This window comes from Hippichthys cyanospilos, chromosome 16 (assembly GCF_059441005.1).
Source record: "Hippichthys cyanospilos isolate Australia breed blue-spotted pipefish chromosome 16, RoL_Hcya_1.0, whole genome shotgun sequence".
Classification (NCBI taxonomy): domain Eukaryota; kingdom Metazoa; phylum Chordata; class Actinopteri; order Syngnathiformes; family Syngnathidae; genus Hippichthys; species Hippichthys cyanospilos.
Window position 1 is genome coordinate 8002114 of NC_142384.1, and position 23748 is coordinate 8025861.

Consider the following 23748-nt stretch of genomic DNA (forward strand, 5'->3'; position numbering starts at 1 on the left):
GTCTGTGATGGGGGGCGCGTTTTAAAAAGCGCCACTCCTCATGATGAAAAAGAGGCACAGTATCAGATGTGGAAAGATTGCCTTACATAAACCGTTTGGGCAAGGGCCACATCGTACTAAAGACTCATTTTGCAAAGCTTTGTGGAATAGAGCCCAAATTGTAAGCATGACAGATGAACAAATGTCACACATTTAAGTGACCTATCTTCAAATAGAAGCCTAAAGAGTGTGAATTATTTTGACAAGCAACTTTATGCCCCTTTAGTTGTATTTGATGTGGCAATTAATTAATATTGTGTAGATGAAATATAAAAAGCTCATTATAAAATGTGTTTGAAAAAAAGATAGCAAAAAATCTACCCAATTCTTTTATTTTGTGTTTTTAAACCACAGGGTAAACAAAACAAAAATCAAAAACCCAGATAACAAAAACATGGATTCATACCTTGTAAATAATGTCATTTATCTAAACAAACACAAATATACAGTACAATTCATCCCAACAAGTGGAGTTGAAAAACACAATAAGTAATACACAGCATTACAGCATATAGACAAATGGTGCAAATCTGCTACTTGTTCTCAATTTATTTTAGCAATATTTATGCAGCGTGAATATGTCTGACAAGCGAAAAACAACGACAAAAAACCCCCCAACATTTATGTATCCTACTGAGACCCAGCCATTTGTTTCCTCTTTGAGTCATTTTAGCTAACCGACTAGGTGCTAGTGTCCTAATTTGAGGACATCTCAGCCTTTCAGATGATGGCTCATGTGTTTGGGTGTTATGCAATTAACATTGCTGTGTTACTGAGATAAAATGAGCACAACAGGGGACACATATCTGCTATGTCAGAAGAGGATATTTCATTTTAGATTATCTGGGCTAGGTCGATACAGTACCTGGATTGATGAAAGAACAGGCCTTCATTTCTTTTTCAATTAGGGCTGCACAATTAATTGGATTGTGATCACAATCACGATATTGGCAGCCACGATTAATTAAGCTATTCACAATGATATTAACATTTAAAAAGTCAAGCACTTTTTTTTTATTGCATGTCAAATCAAGCACTTTGTCATCCTACCACCAGGGGACAATATTTCCCACATGTTTGCATGACAAAGGGTTCAGCTTTTCTCCCCCTAATATATTATTTACCTGTGCGAATAGGCATTGAGTTTCTCACCTGATTTCTAATGTATACAGGGCTAGTTTTGGATTGAGATCAATTTAGAAAAATCAGATTGGCAAAATATTGGAATAAATTCGGTTTATAATGACTACTATTAGTTTTTGGGGCCAAAATCGTGCAGCTCTAAATCCGATATTACACATACATGGGAGAAAGGTATGTATTGCACATTATATCCCAAATACAGGTCATTTGACAGCATCCATTTTTCAATGTAGACAGGAGAATACTGTACTCAATTTAAATGACATTGTAACACTTAACATCTACATGTAAGCTGCTAAGAATGCAACGGAACATTCATGAGAAGAATACTGCGCTGGCCGGGACTTCTGGACCCTCCACGCCGGAGAAATGAGAGTTTGTTTCCTCAGATGTTTGACTCTCCTGTGTTCTGGCTGCTCTTGAACCTCTTCAGATGGATGTAAGGAAGAACAAAAATGAGACAATCAGTCACATTACTGTTTTTCTTTTTTTAAGTATTTATAAAATGATTATTGTAATAATTTATTATTTTCTTCTGTCAGTGTACTCATATAATATGAACACACTGGCAGGGTACAATTTTGATATTTACAATGACAAATATGTGATTGTTTATTTGACAACTGCCATAATAGATAGTTAAACAAAGACTGTTTATTTCAAAAAGTTTCAGATTTTTTTTCAATATGTTGGTAGGCCAAGAGTTATTTTGAATTGTTTTATTTTTGATAATCTCTATCTACCATCGCTGCAAACTTTCGCAAAACTTTTGAATTTTAATTTAAAACACAATGTAACTTTGGTGAAAATTTACAAATTTTAGCGAAATTGGATTGATTTGCAATGATGTCACCTTTATAATTAATATGCATAAAGTCCGAACTCCAGCGGACTCCAAAGCAGCAGTGTTTTGTTTTAACCATATTACGTCCGTTAAGGACATTTGTGATTAATTAGCCTGTCCGTTTGTCGCGTTTGGTTTGTACAAAACGCATTTTATTCTGAAAGCAGCACGACCACCGCACATGCGCAGTGCGCTGATCTAAAACAGCTCATTTGAAAATAAAATGCGGTCAATCATAGTGAACATGACCACATTCTGCGTAATTCTAAAAAGTTAAAAAAAAAATCTCTTTAACCAGTTTCAGTGATCCAATCGGAACTTGGTGGACATGTACAGAATAAAGATGCGAATTCACCCAAATACGCCACATTTGGAAGCATAGATGCTGTATACCAAATTAGTGTTCAAATTCGACGATCACTACCTTATTTGCCTTGAAAAATAGAAAAAATAAATTAGTTCTTACGTCCGGTCTGCTTGAACTTGAGTTGAATTCATAGTAGTTTTTCTTCGGCGGTGCATTGAATCTCGACAGGATGTTTCCATATTCATCTCTCACCTAAAATCCACAACACCAAGTTTGGAAAAAAAACATTAAATGTTGATCTTTGACTTTGATTTGTCTATCTGATGTTTTGCTTGTGACCAACCTGCTTCGAGAAGAGACAATGCATGACAAACAGCATGATGCCCTGGAGGCTGGCGAAAATTGTGAACAGGTATGTCATGATTATGGTGCTCTCATCAAATTGGAAGCAGCCAAAAATCCATGTCGTTCCAAGCACGCACAACTGGGCTAATGCAGTGATGATGAACGCTCTGCAGGGGGCGGCAAAGGAGCGCAAAAGGAGAAATGAGTTGATGCAACGTCGATTGGGGAGGAGGGGGGATAATGCGCACATCAACTTACTTAATTTTCTGTAAAGTGTTTAGGTCAGGGTTCATACTTGAGAATTTCTGAGCCAATTTCCACACCGTGATGAGAAAGAAAAAAATGTTGATCTGAAAAGCACATAGGTGGACATGTATTGTGGGAAAATTATCTTTCTACTTTTTTCGCAAATCCACAATGTCATAATTACATAAAATGGGGTTAATTTACTTACCACCAGACTTCACATCTGAATCCTTGATAAAGCTCTATTTTTTTTTTTTTTCTTGCAGAGAAGTCTTGTAGCAACGTTTTAATTTTGTGGAGCTATTTTTGATGGACCTGATGAAACGTTGTTTTTTAAAATTATATAATAATATATTACATTTTTAAAAATCATCATTATTATAATAATTTATGTTTAATGACCCAATTGACATTGGCAGCTTGTCGCAGCTTGAAATGTCCGACTGCATTTGAAGGCACCGTGCTCTCATCCTCACATCACCTCACAACAGGAACTTGTGCCGTACCATACAATAACAGCGTGGCTGACGAGTGGTTTCTTAGCATCCTAGCGTATTTTAATGACGTTGTGTTGATTTTGGCAGCTTTGTAAAGTGAATGCAATAATTTGGGAAAAAGGAATAGCAAGGACATGTTTGGGTAGTTGCTGTACAGCAACAGCTTCAAAATAAAAGCTTCCAAATGCTATTGCATTGATTTTCACATAATTTGCAGCGTGTTTTGATGTTGGTGGTGTGTAACATTATTCTGTTGCTGCTTCCTCGGCATCGTGATGCACATCAAATAAACATGAGTAAATGAATATAAAATGGGAAAACATTCTCGCATATTTTTTATGTATCCGCATTACTCAAGGACTTATTTCAGCCATAGTTGTCAAAATCGCCCCATATATGCGACTTAGATGATCCAGGTGGGTTTCTCTTCTGTTCAGCTTGTCATGACTATGCCTACAGAAACGTACAGTACGTGTGAATTGAACATGGTGCCTTTATGAGAGCACAAACATTTTTTGAGAGCAATCCATACTTAATCCATATTAGATCTTGGTACTCTTGAACGCAAATGAATTGTTGTTCAAGAACCATTTGGGACGATCGGCAGGGGCATGATTCTCAGTTTAGTGCATGGGTGTCAAACATGCGGCCCGAGGGTTGAAGAGGGTTGAAACGAGGTTTAACGAGATGTTTTTCAAATCACCATAACTCCTGAGCCATTTGAGCCATCAATGTAGTTCCATTTGATTTTTAAATCAGAGAAGAGGAGCTTTGTATCAATAACTCATTCATTATGGTAGTGGCACATTTAAAGTCTCATAAGTGTGTTATTATGTGTTCTAAAATATGTATTTTATGAAGGAATGTAAAAATTGATAAGACATTTTTCATTTATTTCATGCAAATCAAGGAAATATTTTGAATAAATAGGGGACAAAAAAGGAACTTACTTTACCTAATTTATATTTATCTTTATTTATTTAGCTATTTTTTGCTTTTCAGAAATATATTTACAGTTGACTCTCACGTTTTGCAATTAATTGGGACCAGGCTGGCGCCTGTAGCAAAATTCTATATAAAATAAGCACTAATTGTTTTAACTCGCATGATTTTACCCTGAGAATAGATTACTTTGACACTTCTGGTCTAGGGATTCCATTTTTTTACATAAGATACACAAGATACAAAGATGTTGCAAACAGGGTTGCAAAATCACATATTTTGTGGTACTTACAGCAATGATGACACAAACCGGGCCCAAAAAACTCCAGATGAATTTCACGTTTAACCAACAACTGTAAACACACATTTTAAAAGTGAGGAGTTCCAACGTGATCCAGAGATGAGTCCGAAATCATATATAGGACTCACTATTTCTGGGTGCCGTATCCTTCGGAGTTGACCCAAGCTGAGATGGCGACGATCACAGCCGGGACACCGTACCCACCCAACATCATGTAAAGCGTCCGGAAGTTGGTGTTGAACACGAAGATGACCATCCGGAAGAGCTGCACGCCTTCCAGACACATCCAGCAGAACGCGGCCAGGAAGAAGAAATGGAGAAGGCCCGCGATCACTGCGCAGGAACTCTATAAGACGTACACGGGCGCAAAATTGGGCAGGTCAGTTCCATCTCAGTGTTTCATTTTGTGTTGCACTTGTTCTCAACAGGGGCAACACAATTTGTACAGTGTATAATTTCAGCACTTAAAAAAATGCTGTCCATGGAAAGTGAGAGCGTTTTTTTTACCCACCTGGTTCTCTGTACGAGAGATCCCCACAAGAAAGATGAAGGTGGCGACAAAGAGGCTGATGCACAGATGTAAGTGGATGGTGGTGCGAGGGCTTTGGATGGAGCGGATGAGGGAGAAGGTCAAGATGCAGATGAGCAGGCATATCAGTGACAGGGAAAGTCCCACCTGGGTCATCACCTGTAACTCGAATGTTGCCTGTCAAGAGAAAATATACGTTCCTGAAAATACTTGTAATGAGTGAATTCTGTAAAGTAATAGTTGATTTATTTATATATTTTTGTTCATTATACATTTTCTTCATTTGTTTTTTGTTTGTTTTTTTCCCATTTGCTATGTTTTAATTATGTTTGTTTATTAGTGATGGTTTTTTGTATTTTTTTCTTTGTCTTAGTGGTTTTTGGTTTTATGTATTATACTTTTTTGTTTGTTTTATATGATAATAAAAGGTTTGTTTTTATCATGATTTTGTTTTGTTCGTCTTTCATTTACTGTTTTTGCTTGGAATGTACAGTATGTTACTTTGTTTTTGTTTATTATTAATGTAGTTATTATTTTATATCATTATTTCAATTTTTTTTTGCTTTATTTTTATACTCCATCGTTTTGTTTGTGTTTTTGTCATTGATTAGGGTTTTTTGTTTATTCATTTTATTATTTAATAAATATGTTTTAAGGCTTTTATGTCCATAGCCACACACGTAATACATTTTTTCAGGCATGCATTAATACTAACATTCATCTCAACATTGAAACATTCATAAAAGATGGGCAAGAAATTGCACACTTTTTATATATGTGTATGTGTGTGTTTGTGTGTATGTGTGTGTAATAAATTGTTATATGTTATATGGATAAGGAGTGATGCCATAGCGCTTACCTCCACATCATAGAGGGCCATAAGCACGGCAAAAGTGCTCAAGTGGTTGCAGGAGCACACAGTGAATTCAGAATTGGACTTTACCACCGTGCAACCGTCAGCAGACCAGCTCCCATTCCCTTGGGAAGAGTTCCAGAACGCACACACGTGGCGAGGTCCATTTACCTGGAAGATTACAATACAGATAGCTAAGCAATGTACAGTAGTATATTATATATGCATGTACCCATTGCTGAAACAAATGACAACTTTTCTCCCTGTTTCTCATTTTTAAGAGTTGAAAGTTACCTGTGACAGGTGGCTAAATGTTAGGATGACCGGCTCTTTCAGGTGACTAGTGTTGGTATTAGTGACAGAGACGGTCACTATTTTGGAGTTGATGACAAAGCTTTGGTTGGCCTCTGGATTCATCCCACTGTAGGAGCCATCAGTAACGTTTTCCAGGTTTATATAGCTGAGTAAGAACACACTTGCAAAGCCTGTAACAGTCGCAGCATAAACACAAGAATCAAGCTTACGCCTTTATGAGAGCCATCATTGGTTGAAGGTGTGAACACCACCTGGGTACTCGGAAGGATCTCCAGAAACTGTTTCCATCTGGATATTCAACATGACTGGTTTGGTTGATAATCTCACGACTCCCTGAGGTGGTGTGGGTCCTCTGTGGGAAAGGGTCTCCAGCTCTGAGGATAAATACGGGAAATCTTTAATCCAATTCGTACCGAATCTTGAAGGAACCTAAAGTCACTGAAAATGCATCATCATTACCTGTATAGGCTGACGATATTCTTGTAAGGGGATCTTTATTGAAAAGTCCCATCAGTCTCAACGCACTCTCCACTAAGTCCAGAAAGATGGACACCTTCCTGTTGTTGTTAATGGCACCGGTGGCCAGGATGTGGTCAATGACCGCGAGAAGTTCCTTTAAGAGAAAAAAATGGTTTAAATTGAGGTAATCATTTGATAATATGTTTACAATTCAAGTAAAAAATAGCCACTGCCACCAGTACATATTGATGACTCAAATTTGGGTAAACATTTTAACCATGATCAAACTGGGCAGGCCCCATACTGTGTACTGAAGTGTTTTCCCATTTGCAGACAATTTAGAGCACTGGTGTCCAAACTATGGCTTTGGGACCATTTGCGGCCCACCATCTGTGTGTAGTGTCCCTTGTCAAAAATCAAAAATAACTTCTCATGCGACCTGTTACCCTATTCTGGGGTAAGGCAAAAAATTGTGTTTTTTTGTGTGTATGTGTGCGTGGGCGCGTGTGTGCGTGTGTGTGTGTGTGTGTGGGGGGGGGGGGGGGGGGGGTACGTGCTTAACTTTTCTAGGTATACAAACAAACAATTTCCAACTGAAATAATAGCTGCATTTCTCTATAATATCTCTATAATGCCTCATGAAGATAAATAATTCAGTTTAAGGAGTGAATATGTTTTTACAGTGACTATTTACTGTCACTAATATTTTCATCTTTTTTCCGAGAATGTAGTTGACAAACAAAGCTTCATCATCAGTGTGTACAGTATATCCAAATAAGTGAATTGATTCCTGCTGCATTGATTTAGAAGGTATATATTTTCAGCTGATAAAGCGGTTTCTGTGTTGTAATATTAAAGCATTGTATCACATACAAGTACAGCACAGACATACGCAGGGTTTCCCTTTGAAAACTTGCTAAGCCTGGTGGTCAGAGACGTTCTGGGAAAATATTGATTGAAGAGGGGGTTACGAGTAACAACAGCCAGCGATTACCTTACTGGACATACTGGGAAATTATTCACTGGTAGTGGCAGAACAAGTCTGTTAAAATAGTCTGTTAAAATACACAGGGGGAAATTTCTGCACCAGTATCAGTAAATTCCTAGCATTTTTAAAACTCTAAATGCAAAGTTCAGATGTGAAATACCCTAAGCAGGCCCTGGTCATCCAAGTCTTCTGGATCATCACCCTTGGTCAAGTTCACACAGCTTTGTTTAAGCTGCATCCTCAGATCAGTTGGAATGGGGAAATTCTAAACAGGAATTATTTCAGGTGAATTAAATGGAATGAGAGCTTTTTAAGTCTTCTATTTTTTTAGAGAGTTACCTTGTGAAGAACCTCTGTGTCTTTGAAGGCATCGCAGTCAAACGCTGGTGACAATGGCATTTTATTTAATAAATCATCTTAAACTGAACAACAATGATTGAGGCAAAAAAAAAAAAAAAATCCTACCAGTGCAACGAGCGGCTTTGTTTCCATAATTGGTGAACCCTGTGTGGCACACGCAATAAGGTCCACTGGCTCCAATGTGGCAGGTTCCATTTCTGCAGTGGTTTGTCTCATTAATTGAACATACGGCTAAAAAAAACAGAATCACGAAGTCAAATTATCATTCTTATAGCGACCCTTGAGCAAATGGTGTAAACAAGGAGTAATTGGTAGCTTTATTTTTTTTAAAGTTGACATGTTAAAAGCTTTTTGGCCTTTGACTTATACAAGGAGAAAATGTATTTTTAGGGTGCAGGCATAGCTAGGTGATGGCACATTACAACTGCGCTAGATACCTGCCAACACACATAGCGGCAGGTTGAACAATTAAATGCTCTGCCACTACATTGCATAATGCTCATAATTCATTTGAGTATTTACTTTTTGAAATATTTGTTGAGGGTGATATGTTTTCTGGTGTAAAATATTAGCTGCATTTATCTTGAATGACATATTCTGGAGCACTGTGACGATGCTAACCTTCACATGGCCCATGGAGTGATGTGAAGCTTTCTCGTCCCGACTTGATTGCGAAGCCGGCATTGCAGACACAGTAATAACTGCCAGCAGTGTTGTTGCACGTTGCATTAGGCCCACAGATATTCTCCATCTGACACTCATCCACATCTAGACAGTGTATAGACAAACATCATCAATCCCCAGACAGTGGCTTAAAGCTTACCTGCGGTGCTGAGAAGGAAAAATATATCTGAGTTATCATAGAAAAACAAATACTGCATCCAAATGTAATTTCATTTTCATTTAATGAAGCTTCCAAAAGGTAGGGGAACCTATTTGTGGAGACAACATGGCACCGTCGGCAGCAGGCCTGGCTGCCTTTCATTTTCCATTCAATGCATGTTATTTTCTTGGTCAGATTCTTACAAATAATTAATCTGTATTTTTGAGGAGATGATTTACCAACACACGTTAAAGATGACTCTGCAGTAACATTTTTTGACTTTATGGAGGTTTGAAATCCTTTGTCACACTTGCAGTAGAAGCTGCCGATGGTGTTCAAACATAGTGCATTATTTCCACATAGTCTCATGTCATTAATCGATCCCCAGATGTTTTTGTCCTCTAAACATTCATTTATATCTGTGGAAAAAAAACATAGACGTCAAAGCTGAAATTAGGTGTAAAACACATCTAAAATCAATCTGTATTTTTGAGGAGATGATTTACCGACACATTTTAAAGACGACGCAGCAGTGAAATTTTTTGACTTTATGGTGGTTTGAAATCCTTTGTCACACATGCAGTAGAAGCTGCCGAAGGTGTTAAAACATAATGCATTATTTCCACATGGTCTCATGTCGTCAGAGTAGTCCTCATTGAATTCACACTCATCTTCATCTTTGGGAAAACACAAATGAAGGTATGCAACTATCAAGGATGTTTTTAATGAAAACCACAAACCATCGCCCATAACAGGGAAACTACAGTGCTTTCACTTAAAAAAAAATAGCTGCTCCTCAAGCAATGTTAAGCTGCAGACAACAGAAAATGAGAAAATTTCATTATAAAAGGTCAAAATTGGATGTTGCTCACTTGTTGCTAGGCATATTTTTAATGGTGTAAAATAATTTCTATCTTGGAACCCAAATGTAAAGTGATATACAAAAACAGAATAATGCTAACTGAGATTTGGAGTTTTGAAGTTCACCATGGCAAAAATGTCTTTGAAGCAATCCAATGGAGCAGTCATGAAGTTTTGGTCACTTGTATAATGTTTGCCTCTAATCACAGTGAAAAAATGAAATAAATTATAAAACATAAATATCTGGTGTTTTTTGATGAAATCTGTCAAATACACCAATGCAACAAAACAGTTGTTTAAATGCAATCACTTGTTGCTAAACAGATTTCATGGGCCTCAATTGTTCCTGCCCCCTAAACATTGCAAAAATACTATTGTAAGAACCGTTGAGTTGGTGATGAGCAAATAATTACTTGTTGCGAGAAAATCATAAAACACAAAACTAAAATGGCAAACAAAGTCAATGTGTTGTGCTATACTAAATCATAAAAAAAAAAAAAGAATTTGGCACTTGTTGCTAGGTAGAATTCATGGAAATGCAAGAACATATCTTTTCTATGGTTATTTTAATAAATTAAGAAAAATGATCACATTCATACCAAAGCATTTGCCATCCACCAATTGAAATCCCCGGGGACATAAGGATTTTGACAGCGCCAAGATGGACGACAGGTACAGAGCTGAAAGAGAAAAGATGAAAAATCGCTGTCATCCACCATTTCATCACCTCCTCTCACGCCTCTTAAAGTGGCGCCCACGCTTCATCTTCTTGCGGTTTGCTCAATCCATCTGAAAACGCACCCACAGAGATGTCAAGTCATACATTTAACATGGATTAGTGTGGCAGAGTTTTTGTCAAAAAAGCAAATGCCCTCATTTCTCTACCCTCATTTCCTCAGATTGTTCTTATATTGTTCCTTTATACACGGTGTGCGCCATTGCTCATGTCCTGGACTTCCTATGGGCGAAGAAAACTCAGTTGACACTGATATACAGTACACACACACATATGAAAAATATATACAAGTTCTATGTGCCATTTAAGGGGTACCAAATAATTTGCTGTTAACTCTTTCAGTGCCAAACATTATCGGAAAAGGAGTGCCTAGTATATTTAGCATTTTGAATACTCTTTACAGGCCGACAGAAGATTTTGTGCCATATCTATGTAAATATAGGTGGTATCATATGAAAGATTGAATTCCATTCCTTACGTAGAATTACAAGTATGGAATCTATGTATTGTATGTATGGCAACACTGCCATCCAATGGTCACATTTATCACTACCGTGCTCAATTGGCATAAAAAATTGGCCAAAAAATTGTATTTATAGTGAATTTTATCATTTATTATTTTTATTAACATTTTAAAAGACACTGAATGGCACTGAAGGAGTTAATTTGAAAACAAAAAATATACTCTTTGGCATAAAAAAGCATCAACACTTTACTGGGCACAGTGGCCATTGTTGGCCGAAAGGTAAAAGGGATATGTAAAAACGACCTTTATTAGGCACACATTTTTCTATTTTTCAGAATTTTCAGGATTTTAGACAAATTTAGTGGTACGTTAGAATTTAAGCAATGCGTGTTGCGGATGCTTTTGGACGTTTTGCCTGTGTATAGTTCTAGCCAAAAGCAGCTGATGTGCCAAATAAAGGGTTAAATCATTTTTGCTGATACCTACAGAGACCAATGTTAAATCTTAAGTACCCTTCACGTACCCCCAGGGGTCCTCGTACCCTCATTTGAGAACCACTGGTCTAAAGTATTCCAGATGAATATTAAATATCTGCGGACAGGAAAAAGAAGCCAATTACGCTTCTTTTCCTCCATAAAATGAAGCCACACTTATCCTCAAAAGAAGGAAGTCTGTTTAAACATGTATTACGACTGTGGAAACATTTACAACTGTGGGCCGAATGTTAAAACGCCTGCTATAACTCAAACACGTAATTTCGACACAATATTAAAAATAAAACGCTCTCCAGTTATTAGTGAGTTCTATTATGAGAGCAGAAGCCAGAATTCTGCATTTGTGAAAATAACAATTCTCACTTCTGATTGGTTAAATTTCACAATTCATTTATTATTGTGGGCCAAGTATTTGACAGATTTCCCCATATGCCTTTATTTTCAAGTGACATGATGTCATGATATTTTTGTTGTGCTTTGTTCATTTTCTTCATTGTCCCTCGTGGGGTTGGAGCTGCTGTCAGGTGGATTCTGCAAGTGAGGTCATGGTACATAATAGTCTCTTTTTTTAAAAGCAGAACAGAAAACCCTCTTTGTGAGTTGCGCATATGTGATAAGCAGTTGGATGGAAAGTAGTATCACACCTCCTCCCACTTCCTCTTTGCTTGTTACCATTTAGTTGGACTCTAACTATCGGGGCAGAAGCCTCGATAACGGTTTGCGGTTTGATTCTCGGCTTTGGTTGAAAAATGAAAGGGACTTTATTCAGCATTTTTCTTATGCCGACTCATCTCTCCATGTTTGATTCACATAAACGTATCCACTTAAATCATCCGGTGGCTTTTGGCAGCTTATTCCATTTGCTTGCAGCATAACACGGCTTAAATGCTGACTCGCCATGGTTGCTTTGAACTCCAGGATTCTTCACTAATTGACCGAGTCTGCTGACCTCAGAACCCTATTGGGTTTTTATTTAATTAGCTGGACTTGAGCCATGCAGTGATTTACAGACAAGTAGCATCAATTTTGAAATCTATTAACAGCTGACTTTAAGACAGTGGATACAATCTTTAGGTGTGGATGAATATGTTCTGATCTATTTTTTTCTGCTCAGAACTTGAGCTGCATTGAGCACCCTGAGGTTTTGTTACGTAAAAGCAATTGCCATTTCTTTGTTGCCGAAAACAATTACTTTGTTTTCAGTGAAAGAAATATATGCTCATCCAGCTATTTATATATTTTTTAGACAGTAGCACAGTATATTGATTAAAATGTTGTCATTTGGGAACATTTATACAGTAAATATAGCTGTGCATAGCCACGATAAACAACTTATTGCTATTCTGAAAAAAAAAAAAAAAAACGATCCAAAAGTAGCATATAGAGGCTGAACGAAAGGGATCCAAGGACTGGACCATGTGGGACTCCACATGTCATAGTCATTAGATCTGATTCAAAACTTGCAATGGTCACAAAATAACTCTGTTCCTTTAAGTAGGACCTGAAATATCTTTACTTCATGGTGAAATATTTTCTGCATTCTAGCAAAGCACTATTTTTTCTGTATAACACAGCGTTTGACCCCCAAAAAACCTTTGTAATTCACGGCCGAAAGGTTCAGCCTTGGTCTCGTCAGACCACAACACATTTTCCCATGTGTTTAGGAAACAGTTTTATGGTGTCACACAGCCAAGGGTGAACATTTTTCATTTTGTTTTCCTGCAATTGCTATTGTATGTGTCCAACAATTTCACTCATGTAGAATTTAAAGGATTCTTTATGAGGTAGTAAAAGCAGATGATATTGCTCAGCCATTCAATACAAAAACCAACAATCATCAAGAAAAGCACACAATGAAAGACAAGTAAAACCAAGACATTTTTTCTATGGTTGTAATAATGAAATCCAAACAAATGAATGAAACCTTTCACTTCAGACATCAACAATTTCATTTCAAATGTTTATAGCACTGCCGGAGTAAGTGTTAAAATTAAATGCAGACAATTTTCCATGGAAGCGTCTGTGTAAGAAAATAGTTTTGACTCACCCAGAAGCAGAAGTTTTCTCCGCCCTACCATGGTGACCAGAAAATAGTCTCAACTTCTCTTCAGAAGCAACTTCGGAGTTTCTGACCGTGATATAAAAGCTTATGAGGGAGTACATCTGTGCACATGTGTGGGTGGAGTGAGAAAGTGGGGTGTGTGAGTGTAGTTGCTGTACACATCATCACATCAGCCGCTCACTTCCTTCTACATGGTAATTCAGGGGGGGCAGATGGGGGGGTCACAAGCTATTTGGACTCTGGGGCCGGTCATTGTTTCATGCGGCACAAAATGATGCTTCTCCCGCCCATTGGCAACGTTATTACAGACACGGTTTAACTATGATGATGACATATATATGGCTGCTGCTCCTGACTGTGACAAAGGGAGACAGTGAAACAATGGTGCCTAATGTTGGACTTCCTTTCTTCTATTTTCCTAACATTTTCTCATTCGGACTCTCCCTGCAGTATATCTTAATCAAATTGTAGGGAGCCATAAACACAGAATTCACACAAAGGTGACATTTGGGGCATTCGTGGAAAGGTAGAATTAAACTAAAGCTATTTAGGGACTGCTAAAATATGTTCTTTGTCAAAAAGGGGCTTCTCCGGAACCAAACCCAAAACTGATGTTGTGTATTTGTTATGTTTTTCGATATTTTCAAATATTTTCATAGCTCTTATGGTGCAATTTTTCCCCTAAATTCTGCCTAGCAAGTTCTTTCATTGGACATTTAGGTACCATAAACTCTTGCCTTTGCCAAACTGTGTGGCAAGAACTTCACTTGATCATGTGGATAAACACTGTATAATATTGCTGGTGTTGAGCCAAGCCCTCTTAAGTTACATTTTGGTGAATTACACATTTTTTTTTCCGCAAAATGGATACTAATTATTTATTTATTTATTTTTGTGGCAAATTATTGTCCAATCAAAGTGTTAAAAATAGTTTGCTCTGTTTCACAATGCAAGGCTAAAGGGTAACTTATTCATTTCCTGCTTAGTAAAAATCGATGGCTTCAATCATCAAAATGATTTAAATGTTCATTGGTGAAATGGCAAAATGGTAAATAAAAAAGTAATAATAAAAAAAAAAGGAAATTTTCCTAATCCCGGTCTTTTTGTTCGATATTTCCGTACTGTAATAAATCATGTTATGTATTTGTTGTCTATGTAATGTAATGAGTAAAAGTATTTGATACACTTCACTTGTTTTATCCAAATAGAACTTAATAGTACAGTATTACCTGGCAGGCACTTGAAATAAAGCTTTAAAGGGTGACATGAGGTGAAGAGGAACCTTATGATACAAAATGGAGGACATAATGTTCTTCTATTTTCTTCTACTTCTCCATTTGTACCTTCTTGAGAGAGTTTGGCTACCGCACTTGTTAAGGTTGGAGCAGAGAAAGCACCACTCAATAATTCTCAGCGGACATGTTGTTGTGCAACAGCAGTACATAAAACAACATACACAAACCACACTTTTTTCTCAAATCTAGCACCAAGTGACAAGGTCATTTGTGGGCCACGGCTCTGCGTCCAGACGCTAACCCATGGAGCAAGCTGGTCATTTTAGGCGTGAGCTTGATAGACAGCTGTTCTCCATAGGGAGCGGCGACTTGAAATGATGCTGACACAAACACGACCTTAAAAAAAAGAAGGTTTAGCGAGCTGTCAGAATTACAGGAAGAGTGTTTTCTCCAGATTTAGAAAGTGGACCCAGTGTACAGTTTCAAAATTGAGCATCATTAGCTTTGCAAATTTAGGATGTTTGATGAAGATTTTTCATTGGATCACTTCAGATTGCAAAATTGCTCCCAAGTAAGCATTCAAAGGCTTATCCTGTTATCTCACCACCTACTTCCTGCGTACACGCTCATAATTTTTGGACTGTTTTGTGTTGGCTGTGCCTTGTTTCGGAGTTGGCAAACAATGAGGAGGGACCTCCGTGCAAGTCCAGCTGTCTCAACAACTTCCTGACAAACACAGGGCAGTAAAGGGCTCAGGATGGAGACTGGACGCTCTCCCGTCTGACGCCCGAGGTCTTCGGTCACGTTTATTTTCAGAGCGGCTGTGCCGAAATACAGTCGCAATTGTCGTCACAAAAGAAATCATATCCCAATTTCTCTGCACTGCCAGTTCTTGCATTTAGTGAAAAGCAGACCACAAAAACGTAACAAAAAAGTGAGGGGTGATGAAGGTGTTCCTGCCCTTGTTTTTGTTTAAATGTAAAAGCTGTAAAGCAACAACCTGAATAAAGTTTAGTATGTAGACAAAAAACATTTCCCTTTTATTGCCCTTGTCTTAATGCCCTTTGCATCTCTTTTTTTCTATCTATCTATCTATCTATCTATCTATCTATCTATCTATCTATCTATCTATCTATCTATCTATCTATCTATCTATCTATCTATCTATCTATCTATCTATCTATCTATCTATCTATCTATCTTATCTATCTATCTATCTATCTATCTATCTATCTATCTATCTATCTATCTATCTATCTATCTATCTATCTATCTATCTATCTATCTATCTCATTTGCTGGATAACATTTAAACTTGGATTCAAATGCGACCTTCTTTTTCTTAAATTATCTAACCAAGTTTTGCATTGTGTATTATTTCTGGTCTTATTGTGAAAAGCCCATCAGTTCCACTTCCCGTGTTCCTTAATGTTGCTCAACGCGAGACTTGATCAGAATCGCTAGGATTTCACAGTTAAGCTTCTATTATGTAAGTTATAATTTCTGCATTATTAAGTTTCGCCTCGTTAAATTTTTTTCTGGCATATTTTCTGTCAACATTCATCCCTCCTGTACGTTAACTTTATTTGTTTGGCAGCTTTGTGTTCTGATTGCGCACACCTGTCACTTTTATCATCGTTTTGTGTTTAACTTGCACTTGTAAAATCGTCCGTTTTCTTTGCAACGTAAGTGCCTAGTACGTCTTATTTAACTGTAGAAATTAATGCTCTTGTATTTAAAAAAAAAAAAAGAAAGAAAATTCTGCCTTGAAAATAGTTACACTTCTTATTACCTAGGCTTATAGTGGAGATTTGTTGAAGTGTCCAGCACGAAGTTAGACGCCGAGATATAAAATTTTCATTGGTCTCGTTGTTGTTTACTCTTGTTTAATGTAGTTTGAATGAAAGTAATAATAAGTCACATTTTTTTCTCCCACTTTTTAGCTTTCATCAGGCTCATGGTTTGAGTACCCTCACCTACACTACATCAACATCTGGTAGGTTCCTGTTGAAATAACCTCATATCAAGGCTGTAGCTGAGTGGTAATTTTATTAAGTTAGCTAGCAATATTTGCTGTATATTAGCTTGTTTTGCATTTTTTGTGGAAACTTAGAAAAAAAAAAAGCCAATGGATGTGAAAAAATGCTAGATCCAGTCACTGTGACCTTCTCAGGGAAACATGTCTGCTTTAGAATTGACCACTTTGTGCTAACTTGTTACAATATGTGCAAAATGACATTTCCTTCATTTTGTCAAGAATAAATTGTCCTTGCAGATTGCAACACGGAGACCGTGCTGATTTAGTGTGTCCGCTCTTGAGCTGAACCTCTTTTATATAATGTGCCAAAATAGATTTGGAGTATATTGTTGCACTGCTGACATTGTGATTTGTTTTATTGACCTCCTCGGTCGAGAGTTCTCAGAGGAAATAATGTAGCTTTTTGCCCCGTTGAGGTACAGTATTTTTTCAATGAATATAAAATACTGTATGCAGATTACAATTTATTAAATTTTGCACACCCAAATTATGCTGAATGAGGCTTTTTTTTTAAACAGAATACATTTAGGTTAAGGGTTTAGTTGATGAACCTTACCAAATATGCCAAGACTTCAAATGTTTTCAAATTGCTGTAACTTTGGCAATTTTTGAGCTACCTCTTTGTAATATATATGACATTTAAAGGGGAATTATTTGTACAATGTATCCATGTCTCTCTTTTTTTTTTTTTTCGGAGACAGGCCTGATTTTGTGAGAACACACATGCACACATATATGCTCATATATATGTGTAAATGTATGTAATTAAATGTGAGTAATTGAAACATTTTACTGATTTTTATCATTTACATTTACTTTGACTATTTTCTGCATGTAACATTATTTGTTAAAGGTTAGGCATCATTTCATTCAGAATGTTGAGTGAATAATTTAGTTACTTTTCTACTTTCAAATAGATTTATAGAATATAAAAGGTATGGAATACTTTAATCATTCATTTTTTTAAACAAGAGTTTTTTATATTTTTATGTGCACAGTTAGAATGGTTCAACAACTATACTTACATTTTAAATTTATGCAGATCATAACTATCTCAATACATTTACATTAAATTTTCATTTTTTTTTGTTTTTAATTATTGCAGATAGGCATTCTTTTGCTCCTCTGGTTTCAATTTAAAAAAGTATTGTTCCCATAATATGTTAGAATAGGTAGAATAGAATACTGTCATAGGTTAGAAACTGCACTCATTCCGTTTGGAAAAAAACAAAAACAACAAAAAAAACAAACCAAAAAAACACCAATTTCTTTGACGTGGAAGCAATCAGGGTTCTGTAATCTCAAATATGGTACAGTGTTTTATTGTTAAGATAGAAATAACCACAGAGAAAACAAGAGCACCGTCTAGTGGAAGAAATATGGTGTTACATCCTCTGGGACTTGTGACTGGCAAACATGGTCCCCAATCGATTGTATGCACTTATTTCTGCACTTATTTTCTTCTGCGCTTAACTGCACATAAAATATATGGCTAGAGATGTTATAGTTTCTTGTAATATTTTTTTCAGAACAACAGCAATTTCCAGGCTTGTAGTTACCTTGTGTGAATTATTTTTGGCAGGCCATCTTAAAAAGTCAGTAGTGTATTTCCAGCCCAGAAAAAATATTCTCATCAGTTGCAATGTGGAACAACAAGCTGGAAATTAAGGTGGAAGCACCAACTCAGCAAATTCAGCAAGTTATTTATTTATTTATTTTTTTACATTTTAAATAAAACTCCACAAAACGCTGACCCAAACATTCTGAACACGATGTGCGGGCCCACATGCAGCATAAGCCAGGAGGCGGCTTAAGGCAAAAATGATGGAATATGTTTTATGTTTGCAGAAATAACATAGTTGCATTGCATTGGTCGCTCCCGCGTCTCTCTGGAGGAGACGTTTTAAAGTCTGCTACATTTTGACATGCTGGATTCAATTAAAAGATTGTGCGCAGAATGCATGAGCTTATAAATAACAGAACCCAATGAGAGGACGGAGACAAGTATGTACTTTATCTGTATTAGTGAAACAGATGTGTAGCATAAATGTTAGAAGTTGTCAGAATTATATATATATGTATTTGTATATGTAATAAGATTTGGACATATGGGGTCACATCAGAATTGGAGGACATTTTGGCTTAAAAAATATCAATTAGTTCACCTTACAGATAAATGGTACAACTTTTATTACATGATTTTATAAAATAAATGTGTTCACTCTAGTACCTTCAAGTAAGGCTCACTTAAAAAAAAAATAGAAGCAAGGACATGCTCCTAGCCATTCTTTTGGAAAACTTGTTTGATAATGTCAAGTCCAGTGTATCATGTGATTAGCTGTTTCCTTCTTCTTCTACCGTGCTAAAACTGTTACGATAACAAGGACTGTCTGCATGTTGTGGGACAGAAGTTCCATGGATAATAATCATTATTTGAAATGGTATGTTTTCAAAACAAATGTTCCTACAGTTGTATAAGGCAGCAATGGAACAAAAAGAAAAAGAAATTTTAATCACATTTGAATTGTTTCATTTAAGATTCAGACACACCACTTAATATTTTTACAACTATTTTCAAGAATTCTTTTCTCTGGTTCTTTTTAGAGTTAGTCTCAAATCTCAAAAGTCTCAAGTTACTCAAAAACTGCATGTTTAGTATTGTGCATGTGGATGACATCAAATTTGATGGGTGGGATGTAAAACGTCCTCCAATTCTGGAATGAACCAAATATTGTGAGGTACACATTCAAACTACAAAGGAAGCTGAAATCATCAGCGAAGCCACTTCCTGTTTTCTCAATCGCTCTAGCTTGATGAAATGACATGAACGGGTTTTTGCACCAGTGGTAAAACTGCAGGGCAGGCAGTCCTTTTTATACACACAGCTTTGTCAATAACACAAATAAAACATCTTACGTCGGAGGTGACAAGGTTGGACTTTTTTTTTTTTTTTACAATGCAAAGTCAGATAAAATGTTACTTACAGCATTGTCACAATAGTTAAAGCCAGTTTTAAGTTGACCATAGTTTGACCCCCAAGAGATTATTCGTTTCCAACATTTCTTATGGAATCCAGAAGAATTGTTCGACTTGAGAGGTATTAAAATAAATATATAAATAAATTGGCAAGTGGCTTCCATGTTTGATGGAGTTCGTCGTCCCTCTGAACACGGATCCACAGTCACGCCTGAGATTGGGCGTTGGGTGTAAAATCTGCCCATACCAAACTTTTTACATTGACTTGCTTCTATTCGGTCCCTGCGGTGCTCAAAGGCTCTGTGAGGTGAAAGTGTGAAAGTTCTGCTCTGCTGGAGCTTTCATTCGCACGGAGAACTTCTCCTGGCCTTGGGCAATTGGGCCAAAGCACCCCCCGTCACCTGCCATGACCGAGGCGATGTAGGAAACAGAAAGCCGGCCCGACTGCTTTGTAGCTCCCTTAAATGCAAAGCAGGCAGGCTGAGCATAAGGGGACCTACCTGGGCAAAGCTACTCCAGTTCAAATCATCACTTAAAAAAATGTGTATACAGGACAGGTGCACCTCAATAAATTTAGATGTAGTGGATAACATTATGGTGCATTCAAAAAAGTTAGCTCGTATATATAAGGGTTATTATTCATCAGAAGTGATTCCAAGCTAGTTTCTGTACTAAACAGGATTCGGATGATCAGGATTTTGGGGCCAATCACCGATTAGCAAGTAAAACAAAAACGGATCACCGATCCGATCGAAAGACTATCAAGTCAATCCCTTCTATTCTCTGGGAATTAGGACCAGCCCGGCCCACAAATAAGCAAAGTTTTTGTATGATAGGACCCCAATGAAATGATTCAGGGGAAAAGAAGAAACATTTAAATTCTCCCCAAATATTCTCAGAAGCATTCAATATGGAAAACCTAACCCCTCAAAAGAGAAAAAAAATACATTGTATCCGAAAAAACTGCCCCCACCATGAAAAATAGGCACATAAAAGAAAATCCTACTAAGTATAGTGGGAAATCTTTTATTATTCGCAAATCTGATTAATGACATCATAGATCCATTGGCAAATTATGAAATTACAGTTTTTGTGTAGTCTAATTGGAAGACAAACAACCCCTTTTTTAATGTAATAATTCCTTGAGAGGGTTTCTTCATAAATACAATGATATGAATGTCATGAAATATTTCACTACAAGATTCACTTTTTGAATTTAACTACTAAAATGAAGTCTTTCACAATTTTCACGTTTATTGATTTAGTACATAATTAAACCCACATTAACACCATTTTGACTTGAATTTTGCTTGATGCAGTCAGTGCGCTTTTTGAAAATGTCTTAATATGTTTCCTCTCATGCCCTCCTGAGACCTCATTTGTGTCCACTGCAGTGGACAGTTGTTTTTAGTCTATACTTTTTGACTGACTGAAGAAACCCTCTAAGTCCTATTGCGCTCAGTAGAGGACATCCTGTCCTTTCCAACGACATCTCATGCTTCGGGGAGATGAAATTGATTTTGCTGTCTTGCCTGAGACATATTGGACACAACAGTGGACACAAATGAACAGGCTGGGTCTCAGCTGCCATTTTGATCCCATTTTGACCTTTAATCATATTAATATTGTTACATGAATACAGGAAATAGTTGATGTTCAAAGGCACATATGTCGTGCATGAAAAAGTGATGATGATTCCAACAAATAGTCTTGCAAATAACTTCCATACTTCAAAACAAATTCTTTTTGTGTAAGCCAGTACATGTGTTCCGAATATGGTTCCTAATATTGGTGTTTGTTGTCCATTTAATAGCCTCGTCGTAGCAATCCCCACTCCAGCAGTCACTCCCGAACGGCCGGTCCGTAAAATGTGCAACTTGCAAGTTTATGGCATTGCATTAAATTTGTGCAAATATTTCACGATGTGCTGTTTACTAACGAGCCCTTCAGGCTATTAGCCGGATTGATCTAATAAAATCGCGTTTGAAGGATTGCGCATAAACGAAATTATTTATATTCCTTCCAAGTCCTGTATTAACGATCTATTGATTTTTAGATTAGCTCCAAAATTAGGGCATAAAACATGACAAATTGATAGCAGTAAAGTTTTTGTTTCTACGTTTAGTTTTTGGCTTTATATTTGAAGACGGCACAAAGCGCAAACGGCGCCATCACTCCCACATGGCAACGCAATGATCCCCGAGCCTAATGTGGATTCCAGAAAGCCCATTTGTCGAAAAGTGAGCCCCTCTGGACCCGCTCAACACCACTAAGTTAATAATCACAGACGGATGTACTTCATATTGTTTTGAAAGACACTCGAAATTGATTGCCGTCATTTGTAAGCGTGTACAGAATAAATGTTATGCGGGCGGGATTTAGTTTGGAGGTGCATGAGTCATTGCAAAACCTCTGCATGGCTCCCGGGATAAATGAAAGCTCTTTGACTTGGTATCTTCGGGATCGTTATTTAGCAATTATTTAGCATTATTTTACATATATTTTGCATCCGTGAGTGCATGGGACCACAACACGCATCTTTAGCAAAGTCCAAATGTGCAGAAACTTTGGGTGCTTAGTTTAAAAAAATGACGCAGACTCCTAAGTGTGCATCTTATCGTATCTGATTCATAATTTTACTTTCGTTTTTATTTTTGCCTTTTAAATTCGGTTGATATTAATTCGTTCTCAGAGCTCGTTTGTTAGGTTATACTAGTTACTTTTTCAAAAATGCTTTTAGATTTTGGTCTTAGTTTTTGCTTTTTATCCATATTTTAAATGTTCGTGAACAATTTAGAAAAAAAATAGTCACTGAGTATTTTTATCATGTACACCTAGAATTCTGAAATGAGTGTTTGGCCTTCTATAGCTTTATGGACAAAGAGCAATACTGTAGTAAATGCATTTAAAATAAATCCTGAAAGCTACTGTAATGTGTGATGATTATCAACATAGACAAAATCAAGGACATTGTTGCTAAGTTGTACTTAATTTTAGTTCATTTTTAGTTTATTCACACGTTGAGTCTGTCCTTTTAAGGTTGCGGGAAGAGTGAGCTGCTGCTCACCATGCTCTGATGCACTGTGTGTTGTGTGTTGTAAAAGAGAATAAAGTTTTTTTTTCCACATAATGAGGCAGATCTCTATAGCCTCCATACTATGGTCAGGAGATCCCTGTGAATGGGAAAGAAAGGTAGGCAAGGTTTTATTAAAACATTTCATATACTTTATTTATGTACGTACAATGTTAATGCAAGGATTTTCCAGTTCTCATTAAATGTGAAATACAAGAGAACACTATATTTTTTGGAAAATAAAACCCCCAACCCTCTAATAATTTAGAAAAGTCCTTTCACTTTCACTTGTCACATCACATGAAGTAACGAAAGTTGAGTACAATATTTGGCTATGCTGCGCACCTCCCACTGCCAATAGAGACCCAGACCTTTCTCTGCATTGTCTTGATAAATTTACCACCCTACTTTCTAGGTTCGATTAAATTCCACAAGGCAGCCGTGATCCACCACAAAATGCAATTTGCATGCAAAGTGATGCTTGTTGTGGATGCTTTCTACCAGCAGGATGCACTGCAGTCCCTTCACACATCAAAACCAACCACTATCAAGCAGTATGTTCTGCAGGCACCAAGGGGAATATTTGTGTGTGTGTGTGTGTGTTGTGCAAGATAGAGAAAATGAATACCATTCTTCACATAAATGAATATCTGCACTCAAATTAGAGTTTGGAGAAATGACGGAGATTATCTTGTTGCTTAATGCTTAATTGAAGTCATCTTCTAATTAGCTCAGCGGCTATTATTGTCATCCTCCTTGCCAACATTTTCACATCCCTAAATCTTCGACAATAGAATTTGTACCCCTAGAAAGACAC

At 36.9% G+C, this 23748-nt stretch overlaps 2 protein-coding genes across 10 annotated transcripts in view; one reads left to right on the forward strand and one right to left on the reverse strand.

Annotated features, from left to right (window-relative positions):
- Positions 1-355: 355 nt before the first annotated feature.
- Positions 356-13669, reverse strand: adgre5a (adhesion G protein-coupled receptor E5a). The gene is made up of 19 exons (XM_088437330.1): positions 13596-13669; positions 10452-10532; positions 9498-9668; positions 9231-9410; positions 8790-8936; positions 8274-8399; positions 8148-8191; positions 7969-8073; positions 6821-6974; positions 6613-6735; positions 6341-6531; positions 6053-6217; positions 5176-5370; positions 4793-5010; positions 4656-4716; positions 2937-3028; positions 2677-2845; positions 2493-2585; positions 356-1609 (listed from the first exon to the last, which is right to left on the reverse strand). Exons 1-19 carry the CDS (start codon positions 13624-13626, stop codon positions 1568-1570), a joined length of 2388 nt encoding a protein of 795 aa, XP_088293456.1. The 5' UTR covers positions 13627-13669; the 3' UTR covers positions 356-1567.
- Positions 13670-16297: 2628 nt separating this feature from the next.
- Positions 16298-23748, forward strand: part of adgrl1a (adhesion G protein-coupled receptor L1a) — a 262467-nt gene continuing 255016 nt past the window's right edge. For 5 of the 9 annotated variants that reach the window (XM_088436417.1, XM_088436416.1, XM_088436415.1 and 2 more), the window contains exons 1-2: positions 16298-16333; positions 16788-16840. The gene's annotated coding sequence lies outside the window, so the exon portion shown is untranslated. The remainder of the gene's footprint in view (positions 16334-16787; positions 16841-23748) is intronic. The other 4 variants (XM_088436409.1, XM_088436411.1, XM_088436413.1 and 1 more) reach the window with 2 other exon arrangements.

Excerpts from the sequence above, each read along its gene's own strand:
- adgre5a (XM_088437330.1), bottom strand. The coding sequence starts at position 13,626 with ATGGTAGGGCGGAGAAAACTTCTGCTTCTGG. Across the intron at positions 8,074-8,147 it reads ACACAGAGGTTCTTCACAAG|AATTTCCCCATTCCAACTGA; the intron begins GTAACTCTCTAA and ends ATTCCTGTTTAG. Across the intron at positions 5,011-5,175 it reads TCTCTCGTACAGAGAACCAG|AGTTCCTGCGCAGTGATCGC; the intron begins GTGGGTAAAAAA and ends TACGTCTTATAG.